The 22,413-nt window shown below is 41.8% G+C and overlaps 1 protein-coding gene across 4 annotated transcripts in view; it reads left to right on the plus strand.

Moving 5' to 3' along the window:
• The window catches only part of ASIC1 (acid sensing ion channel subunit 1), a 460,355-nt gene that overhangs the window by 331,886 nt on the left and 106,056 nt on the right, over window positions 1-22,413 (plus strand). For all 4 annotated transcript variants that reach the window (XM_075337256.1, XM_075337255.1, XM_075337254.1 and 1 more), the window contains 3 exons: window positions 4,696-4,846; window positions 4,932-5,059; window positions 16,656-16,809. In XM_075337256.1, the coding sequence (XP_075193371.1) occupies window positions 4,696-4,846; window positions 4,932-5,059; window positions 16,656-16,809 (433 nt within the window). The remainder of the gene's footprint in view (window positions 1-4,695; window positions 4,847-4,931; window positions 5,060-16,655; window positions 16,810-22,413) is intronic.

A 22,413-nucleotide genomic window follows, 5' to 3' on the forward strand; every position in this document is an offset into this window, starting at 1 on the left:
TTTACTTATAGGACTAATTAGGGGTAAGAAGCTAAAGTCCTGTATGTTTGGTGCCTATAGACTCTAGACATTTGCATTATTGTAAAATAAAAAAAATTGTGACCCCCCCCCATAGGGATTTAAAATGCATTCTATAATCTATATTACATGTGTGATTACCCCTGTGTCAAATTTCCTAATACATACTCATGGTAATTATTAGTGTCCTTGCTGCTGCTATCCTCTAGAGAAAATCTTGACACTGTTCAAGGAAATCTTGGAATCCCTTGTTTGAGAAATCGTTCTCTATAGGCGCTATATTTTTCCATAATAAGAGAGATGATGAAGACCGCAGTTGGTGCTCCCAATGGATCCAACAAAAATAAAATATGGTAGGGTTCATTCAATGGTTTATTTAAAAAAAAATACATGAATGTATTAACATAACCATGTGCACATAAACGACAACGCGTTTCGGCTTATTAAAAAGCTTTCTTCAGCTAAAACACTCATTAGAGAACTTCTAGCATAACAAGTCTTTCTGGGATTACATGAACAGATACAATGATTTGAGCAAGCCTACATCCACTGAAGATCTGTGGTTAGTTCTCCAGGATGTTTAGAAAAACCTTCTTGCCGAGTTCCTTCAAAATCAAGAATTGATGCTGTTTTGAAGGCAAATGGCAGTCACAGCAAATTGATCTGATTTAGATTTCTCTTTTGCTTATTCAATCTTTCTTTTTTTTAATTGATAAAAATTAACAATTAACACTTATTTTTTTTTTTTTTAAAGCATTTCTACTTTTCGGTATTTTTTTCTACACTTAGCTGAAACTTTTTCACAATACTGTAGATGCAATTAGTGAATAGGAAATAAAACTAATATAACGGTTTAACTCCATAACTTCTTTAAGGAGTTTGTGCATCCTTCCAGTCCAGTCATATGCTGGTGCCTAATGTAGAGACATTTTATTTTAGTCTACAAAGTTGCATGGACAAAAGTGAATGCATATATATTTTATCTATAGCCAAAAAAATTCTAAATTGTGTTTCTTTTCTTGAAAGTTTTAAACATCTTATAATAAGACAGATAATACGAACTTTCAAAATTTCCAGCGCCTCTCGTACAAAAAAATTCCCCACATATACAACATATTTCCTAAAGTGCACTGTTATGGTAGGGAGTGCCAGCACGTAGCCAAAAAAATGGTTGCTTTAATACATACTGTAGAATGTAAAGGGTACTTTACACGCTGCGATTTCACTAGCGAGATCACAAGCGAGCGTACCCGCCCCCGTCAGTTGTGCGACATGGGCAATTCGCTGCCCGTGACCCACAATCTCGTTAGTCCCCGTCACACGGACTTACCTGCCCTGCGATGTCGCTCTGGCCGGTGAACCACCTCCTTTCTAAGGGGGCGGTTCGTGTGGCGTCACAGCGACGTCACACGTAAGGCGTCCAATAGAAGTGGAGGGGCGGAGATGAGCGGGACGTAACATCCCGCCCACCTCCTTCCTTCCGCATTGCCGGTGGAGGCAGGTAAGGAGATATTTGTCACTCCTGCGGTGTCACACATAGCGATGTGTGATGCTGCAGGAACGACGAACAACATCGTAATGGCAGCAATGATTTTTCACGATTTTGTGCTCGTTGATCGTCGCTCATTGGTGTCACATGCTGCGATGTCGGTAATGGCGCCGAATGTGCATCACTACCGACGTGACCCCAACGATATATCGTTACCGATATCGCAGCGTGTAAAGCACCCTTTAGTCCCCAAGAGAAGGATCTTCTCCCCCCTGTACCAGTTTGCCACGGCTGCTTTGTTCATTGTACTTTATTTTTGTGTTTTGTATGTAACCCCTTTTCATATACAGCACCATGGAATTAATGGTGCTCTAAAAATTATTATTAATAATAATAATACATGCAGGAGAAAAAACAATAAGACAAATAATAAAACTGCAGCAAACTCAATCAATCCCCCTTCTTTCTACACTAGAATACATAAAATATTAAATAAACCCCAAAAGAGATAAAAAGGACAAATATACTGCCTTAAGGGTACTTTACACACTGCGATCTGGCTAGCGAGATCGCACGTGATCGTACCCGCCCCCGTCAGATGTGCGACACGGGCAAATCGCTGCCCGTGCCGCACAACATCGCGTGGACCTGTTACACGGACTTACCTGCCCTGCGACATCGCTCTGGCCGGCGAACCACCTCCTTTCTAAGGGGGCGGTTCGTGTGGCGTCACAGCGACGTCACAAGGCAAGCGTCCAATAGAAGCGGAGGGGCGGAGATGAGCGGGACGTAACATCCCGCCCACCTCCTTCCTTCCGCATTTCCGGTGGAGGCAGGAAAGGAGATGTTCGTCGTTCCTGCGGTGTCACACGGAGCAATGTGTGATGCCGCAGGAGCGACAAACAACATCATACCTGCAGCAGCAGCGACATTAAGGAAATGAGCGACTTGTCAACGAGCAACGATTTTTCACGTTTTTGTGCTCGTTGATCGTCGATCATTGGTGTTACACGCTGCGATGTCGGTAACGGCGCTGGATGTGTGTCACTACTGACATGACCCCGATGATATATCGTTACAGATATCGCAGCGTGTAAAGCACCCTTTACATCTTACTCCCCCTTAGTGAGAAGTCAACATGCACTATTAATGTTCTACTTATTCCTGTCCATCAGTGACAACAAACCCAGACGAAACCTAATTACCCATCTGGAAGCCATTCCGGATGTATCAATCTATAATACCGACAGTCTCTCGAAAATTTGCAGTGACATCTCTTATAGCATACGCTACCTTTTCCAAAGTTAACAACCAGTTTTAGATTAACAATATATTCTCATACAGTTGGACACTTCTCATCTATCCAATGTTCTGCCAACAATTTCCTTGCCATATACAGCATTTTTGCCACTGCAGTCTTTCCCAATACATCAGTCTCGTGGTCCTGCACATACCCCAGAAAACACTCCAGTGGTGTGAGGGAAACTAGACATTATTAATTATTTCTTTAACTGCTTTCGAAAATGTATAGGTCAGCACAAGTCCACAATATGTAGAGCAGATCCGCAGATCCTGGTTGACATAATTGACATCTAGGCTATATAGTCGCTGGTCAGGATATCTTTATTCCTTTTTTCTTCGAAGTGATATAGGTTAAGAAACTATCAAGCATCCAGAAGATAAGTATATGCTTATAGATTGTGAGCCCTCGTAGGGAGGGTCTTTTCCTCCTGTATCAGTCTGTGCCTTGTTCATGATTATTGTACTTGTCTATGTGTCTATGTATGCCCCCTCCCTTTTTCACAAATAAAGCACCATAGAATGAGTGGCGCTATAATAATAATAATTAAAAAATACTAATATTATGCTGCAACCCCTTTTAGCTCCTGAAGAGCCCTCCCCATTCACCAAACCATACAGATCAGGGTAATTGAATAGGGCGCTATTCTAAATTTTTGATTCTTCAAAGCTTAAAAGGACTAGGCAAGCTTAGGTGCAAGGTCTGTACTTCTCCTCATCCCAGGTCCTCCTAACCATAGATATGCTGCAACTGTGTTGACTGTGTTGCCAAAGAATACACCCTAGGACTCGGGACCACCAACCCTCCATACGTTACATGCATGTATACAACAAATGGGAGGACATCTTTAATAAATAAAGTGAGGTTTAGCTAAACTGAGATCCCAATATGAGAAAATTACATGTATACTACAGATATATATATAATTAACTTCTAAGTTAAGGCAAAATGTTTATATACAGTTTCACCAATACTGCCACCTATTCGAGTTTTATCAAAATAATCTGATGTTTTCGTCTCCTTTTCCAATAATGGACACATTGGAGAAAAACAGCATATGGAAGTAATTTAGTTCTACTGTGTAGCAATTTCACAATAATTGTTTTTTTACCGTTTTAATGTCCCTTTAAATGAATAGCTTTGTAAGTAATGTGTGGAGCAATCTATGTAGGGCTATATTACTTTGTTATCTGTTTGTTGGTACAAATATTGAACATAATCTCGAGCATGCGAGCTGGAATTCTTCCATCTTTCTAACAGCTATTTATGCGCTTGAGTTGCAAGAATATGTCTGATTCTATTTAAAACCCATTAATGACCTCTTCAGTCACAATAAGCCCCGGTAATGAATGCAATGGATTAACTGAGCACAAACAGTAAAGAAATGTTTTCCATTATTTGTGCCTTAACAATTCGACTTGCCTTTCCTTGTGAACCTGGACTGGCCACTTTATCTCTCATTGCCTCCAAGGCTGAGCGTTATCTCTACAGGACAAGCTGATTACATCTAAAAATTCTATGAAGAGATCTGAGTCCTCAAATAAAATTTAATTGCGTATCCATTTGGCTGGTAGCACGTGAATTGTCGGAGGACGAGCCGTTATTCACGGTTATATGACATTTATGATTTTGAAGGCCTCTGTCTCACTTCCCTTCTCGTTATATTGTAGAATATGTCTAGATTTCCCTTGTCTAGTGAAGGAGTGACATATCTCTTTTCTGGGTATCAGGAGGACCATGGATTATTAAACTTAAGAGGACAATAAATTCATGATTTTGCCAAAAAATATTTCACCGATCTAATTCTTATACACCGCAAGACGAATCCCAGAATGGCAATTTTTCAGTCTCTTTTATGTGACATTTTTTTTTATTATTCTTGTCTCAGGTTTTTACAAGATACGGAAAGTGCTACACTTTTAATTCAGGCCAGAATGGACGTCCACCATTAATAACTACAAAAGGCGGCACGGGGAATGGTTTGGAGCTAATGCTGGATATTCAACAAGATGAATATTTGCCAGTGTGGGGAGAAACAGGTCAGTAGGATTCATGTTTTTGTCTTCGTTGACCTGACCCATTTTCATAAAGAATCTGATTACCAAGTGTGTGTCTACTCTGCAGATGAGACCTCGTTTGAGGCAGGAATCAAGGTTCAGATTCACAGTCAGGATGAACCTCCTTTCATTGACCAGTTGGGATTTGGCGTGGCTCCTGGATTCCAAACATTTGTGTCTTGTCAGGAACAGAGAGTGAGTATATATTTTATATTATGTTGTATATACATTGAAATTGGCATATACATACTATACGTTTGTATTAGTGGAACGGGTAACTCTCATTGTTCAGTAAAGCTTCGTTTGCAGTATTGGTGCTATGGCTTGGCACATTATAAATTAACTTAATCAGTGGATTCAGGATTCACATCACTCCGACCTCTCCATGATCAGATATTGATGGCTCACACATATATTTTATATAGTGTGTATATACAAGTGCATCTCAATGAATTAGAATATCATCAAAAAGTTAATTTTTATCAGTAATCCAATACAAAAAGGGAAATGCATATATTATATAGAGTCATTACACACAGTGATCTATTCCTATATATTATATAGTCATTGCATACAGAGGGATCTATTCCTATATATTATATAGAGTCATTACACACAGAGTGATCTATTCCTATATATTATATAGTCATTGCATACAGAGGGATCTATTCCTATATATTATATAGAGTCATTACACACAGAGGGATCTATTTCATGTGTTTATTTCTGTTAATGTTGATTATTATGGCTTAGGCTGCTTTCACACTACGTCTTTTTAACATGCGTCCTGAACGTTTTATTAACGCAGAAACGGATCCAGTGCAAATGTGTTTTCATCTCAATGCATTTGCAATGGACTCGCGTTAACATGCGTTCACCTGCGTTTGCGTGCGTTATAGTGAGGATCCAGCGACTTGCAGTTTTTTAACATCTTTCAAAAACTCTACTTGTAGCGTTTTTGAGCTGCGTCCAACTTCTGCAAATTGCTGGATCCTGACTATACTGCACACAAACTCATGTGAACGCTGGCGTGCTGATAGGCAGGATCCTGCTTGCTCTACTGAGCATGCCCAGAAGCCAGCCTCCGTGATCAGTCTATCTCTCTCCTCCCTCTCTCTCTGTCTCTCCCCCTCCCTCTCTCTCCCACCTGAGACCTGCGGACACTCGTAACCAAGGTAAATATCGGGTAACCACTTATCTTAGTTACCCGATGTTTACGTTGGTAACGTGTGCAGGGAGCCCGGCTCCTAGCAGCTGCAGATGCTTGTAACCAAGGTAAATATCGGGTATCCAAGCAAGTATACCCGATGTTTACCTTGGTTACGAGCCTCGCAGCTGTCAGATGCCGGCTCCCAGTCTGGCACGTTTAGTTCCCCTCACTCCCGATCACATGACTCCAATGCCCGCCCCTAAACATCCAGTGACAGGATCCTGCAAAATAAGACATGCGTTTGCATGCATTTTTTGCTGTAAAAGCAGGATCCGCTTTTGCAGCAAAAAACCGTTCAGGACGCATGTTAAAAAGACGTAGTGTGAAAGCAGCCTTACAGCCAATGAAAACCCAAAAGTCATTATCTCAGAAAATTAGAATATTATATAAGACAACCTGAAAAAACTATTTTAAACTCAGAAATGTTGGCGCCTACTGAAAAGTCTGTACAGTAAATTCCTCAATACTTGGTCGCGGCTCCTTTTGCATGAATTACTGCATCAATGCAGCGTGGCATGGAGGCGATCAGCCTGTGGAACTGCTGAGGTGTTATGGAAGCCCAGGTTGCTTAGATAGCAGCCTTCAGCTCATCTGCATTGTTGGATCTTATGTTTCTCACGTTCCTCTTGATAAGGTTTAGGTCAGGTGAGTTTGCTGGCCTAACAAGCACAATGATACCGTGGTTATTAAACCCTTCACAACTGGCCGATTTTGCGTTTTCCGTTTTTTTCGCCATTCTTCTTCTGAGAGAATTAACTTTTTTATTTTTCAGTCAATATGGTCATGTGAGGGCTCGTTTTTTTGCAGAATGAGCTGCACTGTTAAATGAAACCATGGGTTTTACCATATAGTGTACTGGAAAACGGCAAAAAAATTTGAAATGCGGGAAAGCTTGCAAAAAATGTGATTACACTATTGTTTTTAAGATATTTTATTCACTGTGTTCACTATATGGTAAAACTGATGTGTGTGATGCCTGAGGTCGGTGCGAGTTCGTAGACACCAAACAAAAATAGGTTTTATTTATCTAAGAGGTTAAAAAAAATCAGAAAATTGTCCAAAAAAAGTGGCGTACATTTTGCGCCATTTTCCGCGACCCATAGCATTCTCATTTTTCTGGCTCTATGGCTCAATGACAACTTATTTTTTTGCGTCTCGAGCTGACGTTTTTGACGGTACCATCATTGCGCCGATGCTACCTTTCAAAAGCCAGTTATTGCATTTTTCACAAAACTTGTGGCAACCAAAAAAACGTAACTTTGGCGTTTGGAATTTTTTTTTCGCTATACCATTTACTGATCAGATAAATTGATTTTATATTTTGATATATCACGCATTTCTGAACACGGCAATGCCAAATGTGTGTATATTTTTTATTTTTTTAACCCTTAAATTTTCAATGGAGCGAAAGGGGAGTGATTTGAACTTTTAGTTTTTGTTTTTTTTTAATTTTTCAAAACTTTTTTTAAACTTTTTTTTTTAATTTTACTAGCACCCCTGGGGTGCTATAAATATTAGCTGTCTGATCACTCATTCATTTCTCCTGATCAGAGCAGCACCGCTCAGACCAGGAGAAATGTTCATCTCTTGTAACAGCCAGTACTCGACTGTTTCTTACAGGACCTGAGTTATATGAGCTACAGGAGTTATCACATGACCCTGTGCTACCATGACAACCACCGGATCCACGTGATCACGTCACATGACTTCCTGTATCGGCCTCTAAGTAAAGTTTTAGCACTATCACGATTATAATGGTGCTGTCACATATTGACAGCACCATTTAAGGGGTTAAAAGGCACGGACGGAACACGATTTCACTCTTGCTTGGCAGACACATCAGCTATTCAAATCAGCTGACATGAATAGACAATGGCATAAACATCTGCATATCGTTAATTCAAATATAGTAATGCATATATACATACATATCCATCATATATAGCGCAGAAAGGACAATATTATACGAACCAAATCGCTAAGGAAGCAACCAAACAAGAAAGAGAAGAGGCGATCTGCGGTTCATTGCATATTTTAATAATATTCATGGAACAAGTGGACAAGTGAGGGGAGGAAAACGGTGTACATCACCACAAACACTATAGGTAAAAGACAAATATGTCAATAGTGTCCCAAATTCATGATACATAGTACGAGGGCCAATCCAAAAAGGGTAGAGGTCCCATAACATGGAGAAAAGACCACATCAAGCCACTATCTCAAAACAGTTCCTGCTGTACAAATATCACACATAGCATATAGCCATATACTTATATAAATATGTGGAGGCAGGAACGGTGAGACAAGACACTTCAATGTGGAAAAACCTCCTTAATCATCATAAGGTCTATACCATCCATAATAGTACACATCCATGTGTTCATAGACCAAGAGGAGAATCCTAGTCAATGTACAAAAGTTACAAATGACAGGAGCAACAATATAGAGATACCTCACAGGCTGATATCATAAATGTATATACGCATACACACACCTAATCCCACATGGGTAAAAATCAAAGAACTAATCCCACATAGAAGTCAATGTGTACATCACAAAGACAAAAGGCAGTGTAGTGAAATACCTCACAAGATAATTGTAGACCCGTGTCTGCATATGCACACATAAAGTCCCACATCGAGACCAGTGCATTGAAACCACATGGAAGTCAATGCACAAATCCCACATGAGATCAACGTCTGCATCACACGAAAAAAAGGGGGGATACTGATATATATATATGCCTATGGACATGTGAGCAGACGGGACTGCAGAAAAAGACCATCACAGGCTACAACATCCCATATGGAGGCAAGTGTGTGCATGCCACAACATAAAGATAAAGGACGTATAAATGTATGAAAACACACATGGACGTATTTATAGATGGGGCTGAAGCAGGAGGACGCACTCAGGCTATGCCATCATAGCATCATCAAGGCAGTAAGCAAACGCTTATATGTATATAGGGAAACTCTTATGGCAGCCAATCGTGCGCTCACCTTGCAGCAGCAGCAGCGGCAGACATCAGACAACAGCACGTGCAGGTGTCAGTGTGAAGAGAGATATATAGCACCACGGGGTAAGAAACCCATAATACCTCCGGGTAACCAAACTATATCACCAACACCCCACACCTGCTATCGGCCGACGACCGCCACCGTACTATGCTGCACGATAGAAGCATATGGGAAGCAAAAACCCACAATAAGGGACCCCAAAACGATTCCAGGATCAGCCATAACCAATTAGGACATTACCTAGGATGAGTGGTTTGCGGAGGGAATGCGCCCGATGCGCATTTCGGAGTGTACCTTCGTCAGGGGGCGAAGGTACACTCCGAAATGCGCATCGGGCGCATTCCCTCCGCAAACCACTCATCCTAGGTAATGTCCTAATTGGTTATGGCTGATCCTGGAATCGTTTTGGGGTCCCTTATTGTGGGTTTTTGCTTCCCATATGCTTCTATCGTGCAGCATAGTACGGTGGCGGTCGTCGGCCGATAGCAGGTGTGGGGTGTTGGTGATATAGTTTGGTTACCCGGAGGTATTATGGGTTTCTTACCCCGTGGTGCTATATATCTCTCTTCACACTGACACCTGCACGTGCTGTTGTCTGATGTCTGCCGCTGCTGCTGCAAGGTGAGCGCACGATTGGCTGCCATAAGAGTTTCCCTATATACATATAAGCGTTTGCTTACTGCCTTGATGATGCTATGATGGCATAGCCTGAGTGCGTCCTCCTGCTTCAGCCCCATCTATAAATACGTCCATGTGTGTTTTCATACATTTATACGTCCTTTATCTTTATGTTGTGGCATGCACACACTTGCCTTCATATGGGATGTTGTAGCCTGTGATGGTCTTTTTCTGCAGTCCCGTCTGCTCACATGTCCATAGGCATATATATATATCAGTATCCCCCCTTTTTTTCGTGTGATGCAGACGTTGATCTCATGTGGGATTTGTGCATTGACTTCAATGTGGTTTCAATGCACTGGTCTCGATGTGGGACTTGATGTGTGCATATGCAGACACGGGTCTACAATTATCTTGTGAGGTATTCCACTACACTGCCTTTTGTCTTTGTGATGTACACATTGACTTCTATGTGGGATTAGTTCTTTGATTTTTACCCATGTGGGATTAGGTGTGTGTATGCGTATATACATTTATGATATCAGCCTGTGAGGTATCTCTATATTGTTGCTCCTGTCATTTGTAACTTTTGTACATTGACTAGGATTCTCCTCTTGGTCTATGAACACATGGATGTGTACTATTATGGATGGTATAGACCTTATGATGATTAAGGAGGTTTTTCCACATTGAAGTGTCTTGTCTCACCGTTCCTGCCTCCACATATTTATATAAGTATATGGCTATATGCTATGTGTGATATTTGTACAGCAGGAACTGTTTTGAGATAGTGGCTTGATGTGGTCTTTTCTCCATGTTATGGGACCTCTACCCTTTTTGGATTGGCCCTCGTACTATGTATCATGAATTTGGGACACTATTGACATATTTGTCTTTTACCTATAGTGTTTGTGGTGATGTACACCGTTTTCCTCCCCTCACTTGTCCACTTGTTCCATGAATATTATTAAAATATGCAATGAACCGCAAATCAGCTGACATGTGCGCTGATCGCCACAGGACGCTTGCAGCAGCCCACGGGGATTAACACTATGACCACTAGGACATAATATTACCGTCCGCGGTCATTAAGGGGTTAAACCAGTTGTTGGTACTTTTGGCAGTGTGGACAGTTGCCAAGTCCTGCTGGAAAAAATTTCCATCTCCAAAAAGCTTGTCAGCAGAGGTGAAGCATGAAGTGCTTAAAGTGATCCAAAATTTCCTGGTAGATGGCTTGGATACAGCACTCTGTGAACAGCCAGCTTCTATAGCAATGACCTTTTGTGGCTTACCCACCTTGTGGAGTGTGTCAATGACTGCCTTCTGGACATCTGTTAAGTCAGCAGTCTTCCCCATGATTGTGTAGCCTACTGAACCAGACTAAGGGACCATTTTAAATGCTTAGGAAGCCTTTGCAGGTGTTTTGTGGTAACTATTCTAATTTTCTGAGATAATGACTTTTGGGTTTTCATTGGCTGTAAGCCATAATCATCAACATTAACAGAAATAAACACTTGAAATAGATCCCTCTGTGTGTAATGACTCTATATAATATATGTGTCACCCTTTTTGTATTGAATAATTTAAATACATTAACTTTTTGAAGATATTCTAATTTATTAAATGCACCTGCACATCTAAGGCTAGGTTCACACTTCCGTTGTTTTGCATCAGTCACAATCCGTCGCCTTGAGGAATTAAAATTTTTTTGCAGGAATCAAGTTTTCCCCATAGACTTCTATTAAAGACGGATTGCGACTGATGATGCTGCGTTGCATCCGCTGCGTCGGGGTCAGTCGTTTTTTTAACTGACCGCCGGGCGGGAGCAACGCAGCCTGTAACGTTTTTTGAGCAGCACAATCCGTAGGATTTTGCTGCGCATGCTCGCTCTGGCTCCCTGAACACGTAACCAGGATACACATCGGGGTAACCAAGCAATGCGCTTTGGTTAGTTACCCGATATTTACAGTGGTTACGTGTGCAGGGAGCCAGCGCTAAGCGGTGTACGCTGGTATCCAAGATAAATATCAGGAAGCCAAGCAAAAAGTGCTTTGCTTTTAGTTACCCGATATTTACCCTGGATACGTGTGCAAGGAGGCCGACACTTCCCCACTCGGCTCCGCCCCCTCCCGCATTCCGCATGTGTACACACACACACACACACACACACACAAACACTCACACACACACACACACACTCACACACACACACTCACACACACTCACTTGTCCCCAGCCCTGCAGTCCCCTCGGCACTGACGTCCTCAGCACCACGGCCCCGCTCAGCTCCGCCCCCTCGCGCTCCGCCCCCCCCGCACACAATGGAGTCCGACAATGATTTCTGTTCTTTGTCATCCGTTGTACAACGCATCAGTCACATGCGTCAAGCAACACATGTGACTGATGCAAAACAACGGAAATGTGAACCTAGCCTAAACTGGAACCTACTGTACATAGAAAAAGCTGATGACTGATTTTACTTTCACACTCATAGAGAGCTGCATTGATATAAATTTACTACCCTCAATTAGTCACCATTATTCATTAGTTTCATCGCATGTAATGACACAACAAGGATTCTATGGTTGTCCATATCAGGGCATAATAATAATAAAAATTCTTTTCCTACGACGATATTAAAATTAGGTAATTATAAACTCACGTAAAAAAAAAATTACAAATTACACTTTATTTAACAAAACTAGGCCAAAATGCAAAAGCAGTGTATGAAAAATTAAGTACACCCTTACTTCTTCCATAGGGAACAGTGAAAGTAGTTAGATTCTGCTAACCAAATACCCTTGACTAATTGTTCATCAGCAAGTGTGACCATCTGTATAAAAGCAGAAGTTTTGGCATTTTGCTGCTCTATAGCATTCAGGTGCTGTAGACTAGCAAACTGTATACTGTTAACACAATGCTAAAGGCCACTTTACACGCAGCGACATAGCTAGCGATGTCGCTCGTGAAAGCACCCGCCCCCATCGTTTGTGTGTCAAAGGCAAATCGCTGCCCATGGCAGACAAAATCGCTACTACCCGTCACACATACTTACTATCCTAATGACGTCGCTGTGGCCAACGAACAGCCTCTTTTCTAAGGGGGCGGTTTGTGCGGCATCACAGCGACGTCACATGGCAAGCGTCCCATAGAAGCGGAGGGGCGGAGAGCAGCCGCATTAAAGTCACGCCCACCGGAGGACGCAGGTACGGTGTTGTTCGTCATTCCCGGCGTGTCCCACGTAGCGATGTGTGCTGCCTCAGGAACGATGAACAATCTGCATCCAAAATCAGCAACGATATTTGGGAAATGGACAACGTGTCAACAATCAACGATTTTGTGAGTATTTTGCATCGTTAGCGGTCGCTCGTACGTGTCACACGCAACGACGCCGCTAACGAGGCTGGATGTGAGTCACGAATTCCATGACCCCCAACGACATCTCATTAGCGATGTCGTTGCGTGTAACAGGGCATTAAGAAGGAAAGATAGCAGCAATGGTTTTAGAGAAGCAGGGCAAGCAAACCAGCAAATCTACATCAGAATGGCAGAAAAAGAAAAGAATCAAGGTACAGCAATGGCCCACTCACAGTCCAAATCTCAGCTCAATTGAAATGCTGTGGTAGTACCCTAAGGGAAATGTGCAGAAACAAATGCCCCCACACCTCAATACATTTAAAGTGATTGTCTACTACTCACACAACCCTTCTGAAATACTAAATTCCCCAAAATAAAATAAAAATACCATATACTGAAATCCTGCTCTAGAGCTTTTCCAGTGATGTGGGTGCCGGATCTCCAGAGGCTTGCGTGATGTTATTATAACATTTGAGACCTGTGGCCTATCAACGACCAGTATTGGGCAACCTCACTCACACTTCCTAAGGACAAAACTCAGATGTCCAAAGAAAGTGAGAACTCAACTAACCAATGACTTACTACAACATCAGTGGAATAGTGATGAGGATGCGGTGCTTTTATTTTATATTGGGTTAGTATAGTATTTAAGAAGTTGTTGTCCGAGAAGTGGACAACCCCTTTAAGCAAACTTGTATAGAAGAGTGGGCAAAAATTCCTTCTGAATGATGTCAGAGACTGAAAGTCATACCAAAAATGATTACTTCAAGTGTTGCTGTTAAGAGCGTTCTGCAAGCTATTGATGCATAGAATATTCTTAATTTTCCACACCCTGCATTTTGACCTAATTTTTGTTAAATAAAAAATTACACAAGGCACATGTATGTTTTGATGTGGCTCAATGGCTTTTGAACTTTTTTAATATGTATAGCGTCAGTGGAATTCATGCATTCATTAATCGCAGTGAGCTGACACAAAGTCTAGGTAATTGGTCATGCAGTGTTGTTCATCCATCCGAGGTTGTATTTACCTAATTTTCATACCTCATATGGACCAGATTTTTTTTTATTATGTTCTGATTTGTATATCCCCAAAATTCAAAGTATACTTAGGGTGTACTTATTTTTTTATCATAACTTTTTATCTAAGGGACAAAGTTTCTCCTTATTTACACCACTAAGCTGGCATAGGAAGACTTATAGGTAATGTTGAGCGAATACTACCATGCTTGGTTGCTCGGTACTCATAACGAGTAGTGATGGCCGGATCCAGGCTGTAAAAGTTTGGATCTGTGCGGTTTCAAATGTATCCGAGTGCCGGGCCCAGAATTCTCAAGGAATGACCTGGATCTGGCACTCAGGAAATACAAAAAAAATGAAAAATAAAAAAAATGTAATGAAGCAAGTGGCGCTATACTTACCGAGGCGCTGGCAGGCCACTCATTAGGCTCATGCTTAGTCACTGCTTCCCCCACCCACCGGCGTCTGTGGTATGTCTGTGTATATGGTTGTAGCAGGCGCACCCCCTATGCTGAGTGAAAGCATGTCTCACGCTTTCAATCACAGACCTTGTCTACGGGTCAATTGTACAGTAAAAATAAATAAATATAAAAATCGGCATAGGGAGGGTCCCCCATATTATGATACGAGCACAGATAACCCGTACGGCTACAAGCTGCAGCCCGCAGCCATATGCTTATCTTGGCTGTGTATCAAACTAAGAGGAACCTCATCGCAGGTAACCTGAACTCAGGTGGGGTCACTGAGTTTAATGAAGTACCCTGAGGTCAGGTTACTTGCGATCAGAGGTCGAGAACCGTGGGAACCTCCAGTTGTGACCGCAACTTACCTGAGTGATGTCACTGTTGATCGTGGCTGAGTCTCTGCCTGCAGTTACAGAACGCAGACATATTCCAAGATTGCGCGCTGTAATTTCAGATGTAGCAGAGCTGAATTGTGTGGATTACATCGTTCCTGCATGGTTTTTTTGGGGGTTAATGAAGCAGTGAAAGAGTGTGTTTTTTTGTCTTTTATTCCAAAGGAGTTTTTCGGTGTTTGTCTTTATTTATTTTCACGTACAGATTCGATATGGGGGGTTCTCATAGACGCATCTCATTACTAATCTAGGGCTTAGTGGCAGCTGTGGGCTGCCATTAACTCCTTATTACCCCGATTGCCGCCGCACCAGCACAGTCGGGAAGAGCTGGGTAAAGTTCTGAGATTGTCACATCTAGTGGATGCAACAATCCTGGGTAGCTGCAGACAGCAATTTTTAGGCTGGGGATCTCCCAATAACTCTGGGTCTCCCCAGCCTGAGAATACCAACCCCCAGCTGTCAGGCTTTATCATGATTGGGTATCAAAATTGGGGGGATCGCACGGTGTTTTTAAAAATTATTTCTTTGAATATTTAAAAAAAAAGCCACATCCAATTTCTCTTATTTTGCTACATGGCCGTTATCTGTGCTGGGTATCATATTATGGGGAGACTCTATGCCAATTTATTTATTTATTGTTTTATACTACCATAGACACGCATAGCATCTGTGATTGGAAGCATTCAACTGACATGCTGTCACTCTGCAGGGTGCGGGCACATCTGACTGCAACCAATCACAGACGAGGGTGGGCCGGGAAAGCAATGCATATGCATGAAGGCTAATAAGCGCCCCTGGAACTGAATGGGCAGCCATGGGAGCAGTTACAGCTGACCCAGAGCCTCGATAAGTAAGTATTGCGCACCTACTCCTATCACCCTATCCCTTCTACCACTATTTTTAATCACTGGATTCTAATCCCCATAGACGTATATGGGAAGCGGAATCTGGCTAGATACCCGGGATCAATCCTGGGCTGGAACCAGATTTTTTTTAAATAAGTTAGGTACCGGTTATCAGCGAGTCTGTCTATCACTAGCAACGAGCAGTTGTACACTCTGATGAGCGCGACTCATGTACCAAGTATAATGGAAGTCAAAAGGGAACTCCAGCATTTTTCTGGGAGATCTTCTTGAAAAATGCTGGAGTTCCCTATTGACTTCCATTATACTTGGTACACAAGTAGAGCTCATCCAAGTGACCAACTGCTTGTCGTTGCGAGTACCGAGCACCTGTACATGGTAGTGCTCGCTCATCACTAGTTAAGAGTACCGAGTTCGCGAGCATGGTAGTGCTCACTCATCATTAGTTATGGTTACTGACCACCCAAGCATGGTAGTGGTCACTTATCACTAGTTACGAGTACCGAGCACCCGAGCATGGAAGTGTCTGCTCATCACTACCTATAGCGATGTACTGTGCCCTGGGAAATAAAATATGTAAATATCCTCTTCACAGAAAAAAAGAACAGGGACTGAAGTGCCACCTAATACAATTAATAATCTCACGAGTCATTAAGAGCCTTTAAAAACCTTGCTGTATGAGTTATGAAATAAAGCCCTCCATTTGCATACAGTTATTTTGCGGTTCTTGCCCCTCATCATTGCAGAACTGATGTATAAGTCACGCTGTGCTTGATGTCAGATTATCTTGGCAGTTTGCCTTTCTGCATCAGTCTTTATCTCCGATTCTCTCTAACTCTCTTCCTCAGCTAACATACCTGCCCCCACCTTGGGGAGACTGCAAGTCTAGCACTATGGTGGACTCGGAGTTCTTTGATACATATAGTATTTCTGCATGTCGGATTGACTGTGAGACTCGGTATCTGGTGGAGAACTGTAATTGTCGCATGGTGCACATGCCCGGTACTGTATCTTACTTATTTCTATTATAATTACAGTGAGGAATATTGGTGTTTTCATGTCATCTATCTCTGGCAAATCACTGCTGCAAAAATTGATTCTGTTGAGTTGGGTTTACAGGACTCGTAAACGGTATTAACATCTTCCTACCCTATAACATACCATCTATTACATCTTAAATGGGTGATATTTCACATAGAGGGTCATACTATTATGGCAGTAACATTGTGTGGGCGCAGCAACTGAACCCAGATTTGAAGGAGAATATGTCATCTGTTGCTTATAGCTGACACCCTGCTACAACTGCCAGATTCAGGGTCAACACTGATCCCAATAGTGTAACTTCTTCACCCCCGGGCGATTTGACATTTTGAGTTTTCATTTTTTTCTCCCTTTCTTCCAAGAGTTAGAACTTTTTTATTTTTCCGATACTATAGCCATACCAGTTCTTGTTTTTTGCGAGATAGGTTGTATTTTTGAACGACAGCACTGATTTTGCCCCATATTGTAGTGAAAAATGGAAAAAATTCAAGTGTGGTGAAATTGCAAAAAAAAAAAATAGAATTCCACAAGGTTATGACTTTTTTTTAATTTTAAAGTAAAACTGACTTGGCAATATGATTCCCCCGGACAATACGAGTTTGTAGATATCAAACATGTATAGTTTTTTTTTCACTTAAGTGGTTAAAAAACAAGTCAGAAACTTGTCAAAAAAAAGAATTGCACTTTTGACACCATTTTCCAAGACCTGTAACGTTCTAATTTTTCGGGATCTGGGGCTGTGTGACGGCTTATTTTTATGTCCTAAGCTGACATTTTTAATTATATAATTTTTTGTAAGTTGCGATGTAAGTTGCGACCCAAAAAATGTAATTCTGGCGTTTTGCTTTTCTTCTCATTACACCCTTTACCGATCAGATTATTTTATATTTTGATTGATCGGGCATTTCTGAAATTGGCAATGGTAATACTAAATATGTGTTTTGGTTTGTTTCATGTGCTTTATTTTTAATGTGATTTGAACTTTTTTTCACATATTCTATAAAACTTTTTTTTTTACTTTTTATTGTTTTTACTGGTGCCCTTTGGAAACTTGAAGCTGTGATCTTCCGATCGCTTGTGCTGTACAAAGGAGTGCATAAGCATCAGCACTGCTTTTGTACACAAATGCTGTCTTCCTGTGAAGGCCAGCGCTCACAGGAAGTAAGTCATGACAACACCCATCGGCGCCCCATGATCACCATGGGAGTGGGGAACGATGTGCTTCCCGCCAGCATGCGTTAAATCCTGCTGCCACAGATTGACAGCGAGATTTAACTAGTTAACAGGCGCAAGTGGATCTTTGATCATCCCACGCCTGTTAGAGGCCCATATCGGCTGATCACATAAATACCACTAAATACTGTATAGGGTATGTGCTCACGCTGCAGAAATTTTCTGCACCAAAAAACGCACTTTGTGGCCGAAAACCGCACCGAAAACCACATTCATTTTTGGTGCATTTTTTATGCGTTTTTGGGTGGCTTTTTTTTATGCATTTTTTTAGTGAATTCAGTGGCTGTAGGGGCTAAAAAAATGCAGGGTAAAATGGACCAACAATTGACATGCTGGTTTTTTTTCTGCACCAAAAACTGCAAGGAAATAAAAAGCTAGGTGCGCACAGCACTTCAAAACTCTCATTAACTTTGCTGGAATAAGAATAGCTATGCAGATTTGGGCAACAAACTGCAAAATAAGCTGCACCAAAAAGGCATCAAAAACTGCACCATGCGCACAGGGCCTAATAAAGAAAAAAATCAAGGTCAGAATTCTTTTAATTCACAATGTCTCCCAAAAATGAAAAAAAAGTAATCAAAAAGTCAAATGTACACCTAAATGCTACCAATTAAAACCACATTTCATCCAGCTTTAAACAAGCCTTCATACACCGCCATTGACGAAAAAAATAAAGAAGTTAAACGTCAAACAAACAGAAAAACTATAATTATAATATGTAAAATAAGGGATGAAAAAGTCACATATACTAAATAATACTGCAGCTCTTCCTTCCAATAAAAAAGTATATCTCCAAGAATCTGTATGTTTATTCTGCAAATTAGTTAAAACATAAATAAAACAATATAAATTTCTTGTTGCATTAATTGTACTGAATCGAGTTAATGTCATATAAACTATACAGCCACATGCTAATAAATGGTAACGGAATTTTTTGAAAAGCCTGTGGAAAAAAATGTTAACTAACAGTTTGCATAGTGAATTCAGGGGAACTTCCACTGTTCTGGCACCTCAGGGGCTCTGGAAATGTGATATGGTAAAAAGGATTTATCAGAAATACACAAATAATACTCAAATATGCTGCATGTACACAATAAACCTTGTAATAATGAAAAGTATATTGACGATGTGTGAGATATGCACATGTACGTGACTGAACAAAATTCTCAGCAAAAAGGAGCAATGGAACTAGGAAGAAAAAACTTTGAGATATGGTCACATATATAAAAAGAGATTCTTATTCATTAAGAGTATAGCTGGACAGGTAAGTGGTGGATACACAAAAAAGCAAAAAGAAGCGCCTGCTGATGGTAAAATAATTATGTAACATATACATGTGTAAAGGACAAACTGCTGTGTGCATGATTTTTTTTAATGCTGATAATAGTAACAAACAGTGTAGGGTACATACTGTTTCCCCGAAAATAAGACCTCCCCCGAAAATAAGACCTCCCAGTAAGGAGTTTTTTTAGGGAAGCTTTAATATAAGACATCCCCTGAAAATAAGACCTAGCCACGGTCAATAATGAAGTGTCATGCAGCGGTGAAAGAGTTAAAGACACTGCAGGACACTTCATTATAGATAGCGGGCACCCCCAGAAGAGAGAAGACAGAAGAAAGAAGACCCCCGATCATACTTACCAGACGCCAACCGGGAGCAGGTGAGCGCATCAAGGTCCTGCGGCGGAACACACATACACGCGCACACACACATCAGATCGCATCCACACACTCACAACATCCAGCGATATCGCTTGCTTCTCGACGGCGATACTGTGCGTGCAGTGATCTTCCAGGACCTGCCGAGGATCACATGGCCGGAAGCATGTGGTATCTCTGGATGTTGTGTGTGAGAATGTATGTGCGATATCGTGAGTGTGTGTGCGTGTATGCTGTCTGATGTGTGTGTTTGTGAATGTATGCGATCGGATCTGTGAGTGTCGGCAGGAGGCAGAGGAGGACGGCATGCAGCACAGCTGCTGGGACTGCCCACAGGAGGGCACAGGGAAAAGTGGTGTGTGTGTGTGTGTGTGTTTGTGTGTGTGTGTGTGTGTGTGTGTTTGTGTGTGTGTGTTTGTGTGTTTGCTGTCTGATGTGTGGCTGTTCTGATGTGTGAGCGTCGGCCAGATGCAGGGGAACACAGCTGCAGGGAGATCACAGGGAGAAGTGATGTGTGTGTGTGTGTGTGTGTGAGAGATCTGATGTCGGCCAGACGCAGGGGAGGCATGCAGCGTACCTGCTGGGAGATCACAGGAGGATCTAGGAGCCATACAGACGCCCTGGGCTGGTAAGTATGACGTTCCTGGGATGGGGGGTCTGCTTTTTGTGGAGGGTAAACTTACCCCCAAACATGTCTCCTCGAGAATAAGACACCCCCCGAAAATAAGACCCAGCGCTTATTTCAGGGCAAAAAAAAATATAAGACAGTGTCTTATTTTTGGGGAAACAGGGTATATATAGATAAAGATAAGTATACATCAATATATAGGTGTTACGGGTGTGTCACGGGTGACAGATAACCAGAAGGTCGCTGCTGTGGTGTGAATGGAGTTTTATGATTCTCTCTGTTGGGGTTAACTCTTCCTTTTAGGACCCTGCAGATATCTTTACCTTTCAGCTGCTAACCATCATCCTCTCCCTGTGTCTTTATGTGCCTGCATTCCCCCTTTTTCTGTTGCTGGTGATAGTTTTCTATACAGCCCAGGTTACAAGCAGTCGGCTTGCAATCTCCTATAAACACATTGTTGGTATGTTCCTGCTGTCCTGAAGTCATCTTGGAGATATGTTGTTTGTTTTCCCGTTTGTTTTCCCTTTGTGTTCTTTAGGACAAATCCTCATCCCGCCCGATCATTACCTAGGGCCCAGTTCAGGGTCAGTTGGGGTCTAGGTATCCTGCTCAGCGCATATGTGCAGAACCTATCTAGGTACATCAGGGGAACCAGGGGCCAGCGGAAGGTTTTTCAGGGGTCACTATCTCCCCCTTCCCTAGATATAGGGTTCCCCTCATTCCTTCCCTCTCTTTTCACCATTCTCTTGGTATTTCCCCATACTTAGCATGGCAATAGGTATATCAAACTAACACCATACACATTAGGGTACAAAAATTGGAAATGGCTCACTACATAAAGTACAGTGCAATTAATTAGGTGCACATGCAATATGATTCACAAGGTGCACATGTGAATAATCTATATATAAAAATAAAGTGAAAATGCAGAAAAAGAGCAAATGCAAAATGATCTTCATATGACAATAAATAAAGTGCAATTGCAAATGCAGTTCCCAAGGTGCACAAACAAAATTATGCTTATATAATCTAATATATAAAGCTCAGTGTATGTATGTGTATATGTATATGTATGTGTGTGTGTGCGTGTGTGTGTGTGTGTGTGTGTGTGTGTCCGCTAAAGAAATCCGCACCATCGCAATTATAATCATGAAATTTTGCACAGACACTCCATGTGACCCAGGGAACGTCATAGACTATGTTTTGACGGGAAAAATTAATCCCGCGCTTTACAGTTACTCTCAAAAATCCTGCCTCCATTAATCTGAATGGAGCTGGGAGACACGGGCTATTAATAGCAACTGTGAGTGGTTGCTATAGGAACAAAAACTGTTAGTATAAGAAGCTTATGTGTGAGTGAGAGACAGAAAAAGACAGACAGAGACAGACAGGGAAAGAGACAGAGAGATAGAGACAGAGACAGATGGGAAAAGAGACAGACGTGCAAAGAGACAGACCTGCAAAGAGACAGCCGGGCAAAGAGACAGCCGGGCAAAGAGACAGCCGGGCAAAGAGAAAGCCGGGCAAAGAGACAGACTGGGAAAGAGACAGACTGGGAAAGAGACAGACTGGGAAAGAGACAGAAGGGGAAAAATACAGACTGGGAAAGAGACGGACGGGGAAAGAGACAGACGGGGAAAGAGACAGATGGGGAAAGAGAAAGCCCTGGAAGGAGACAGACGGGGAACGAGACAGACAGATAGAGACAGACAGACACAGACAGACACAGAGAAAGAGTGAGACACAGAGATAGAGACACAGATAGAGAGAGACAGACAGAGCGAGAGACACACAGAGAAACTGATACAGACAGAGACAGACACACAGAGACAGACAGAGACAGACGGAAACTCGAAGAGAGATAGTTACTATCCCGGGCAATGCCCGAGTAGTAGAGCTAGTACTTAATAAAGTACAGATGCAAACAATTCATAAGATGTACATTATGTACATACAAAAGCTGCAATGAATAGCTGAATAGCTCTAAGAGGAAATGTAAGAAACAGCACATCTAAGTCTCTCACAGCTGTGATATGAAGTAGCTC

The sequence above is a fragment of the Anomaloglossus baeobatrachus genome, chromosome 2, assembly GCF_048569485.1.
Source record: "Anomaloglossus baeobatrachus isolate aAnoBae1 chromosome 2, aAnoBae1.hap1, whole genome shotgun sequence".
NCBI lineage: Eukaryota > Metazoa > Chordata > Amphibia > Anura > Aromobatidae > Anomaloglossus > Anomaloglossus baeobatrachus.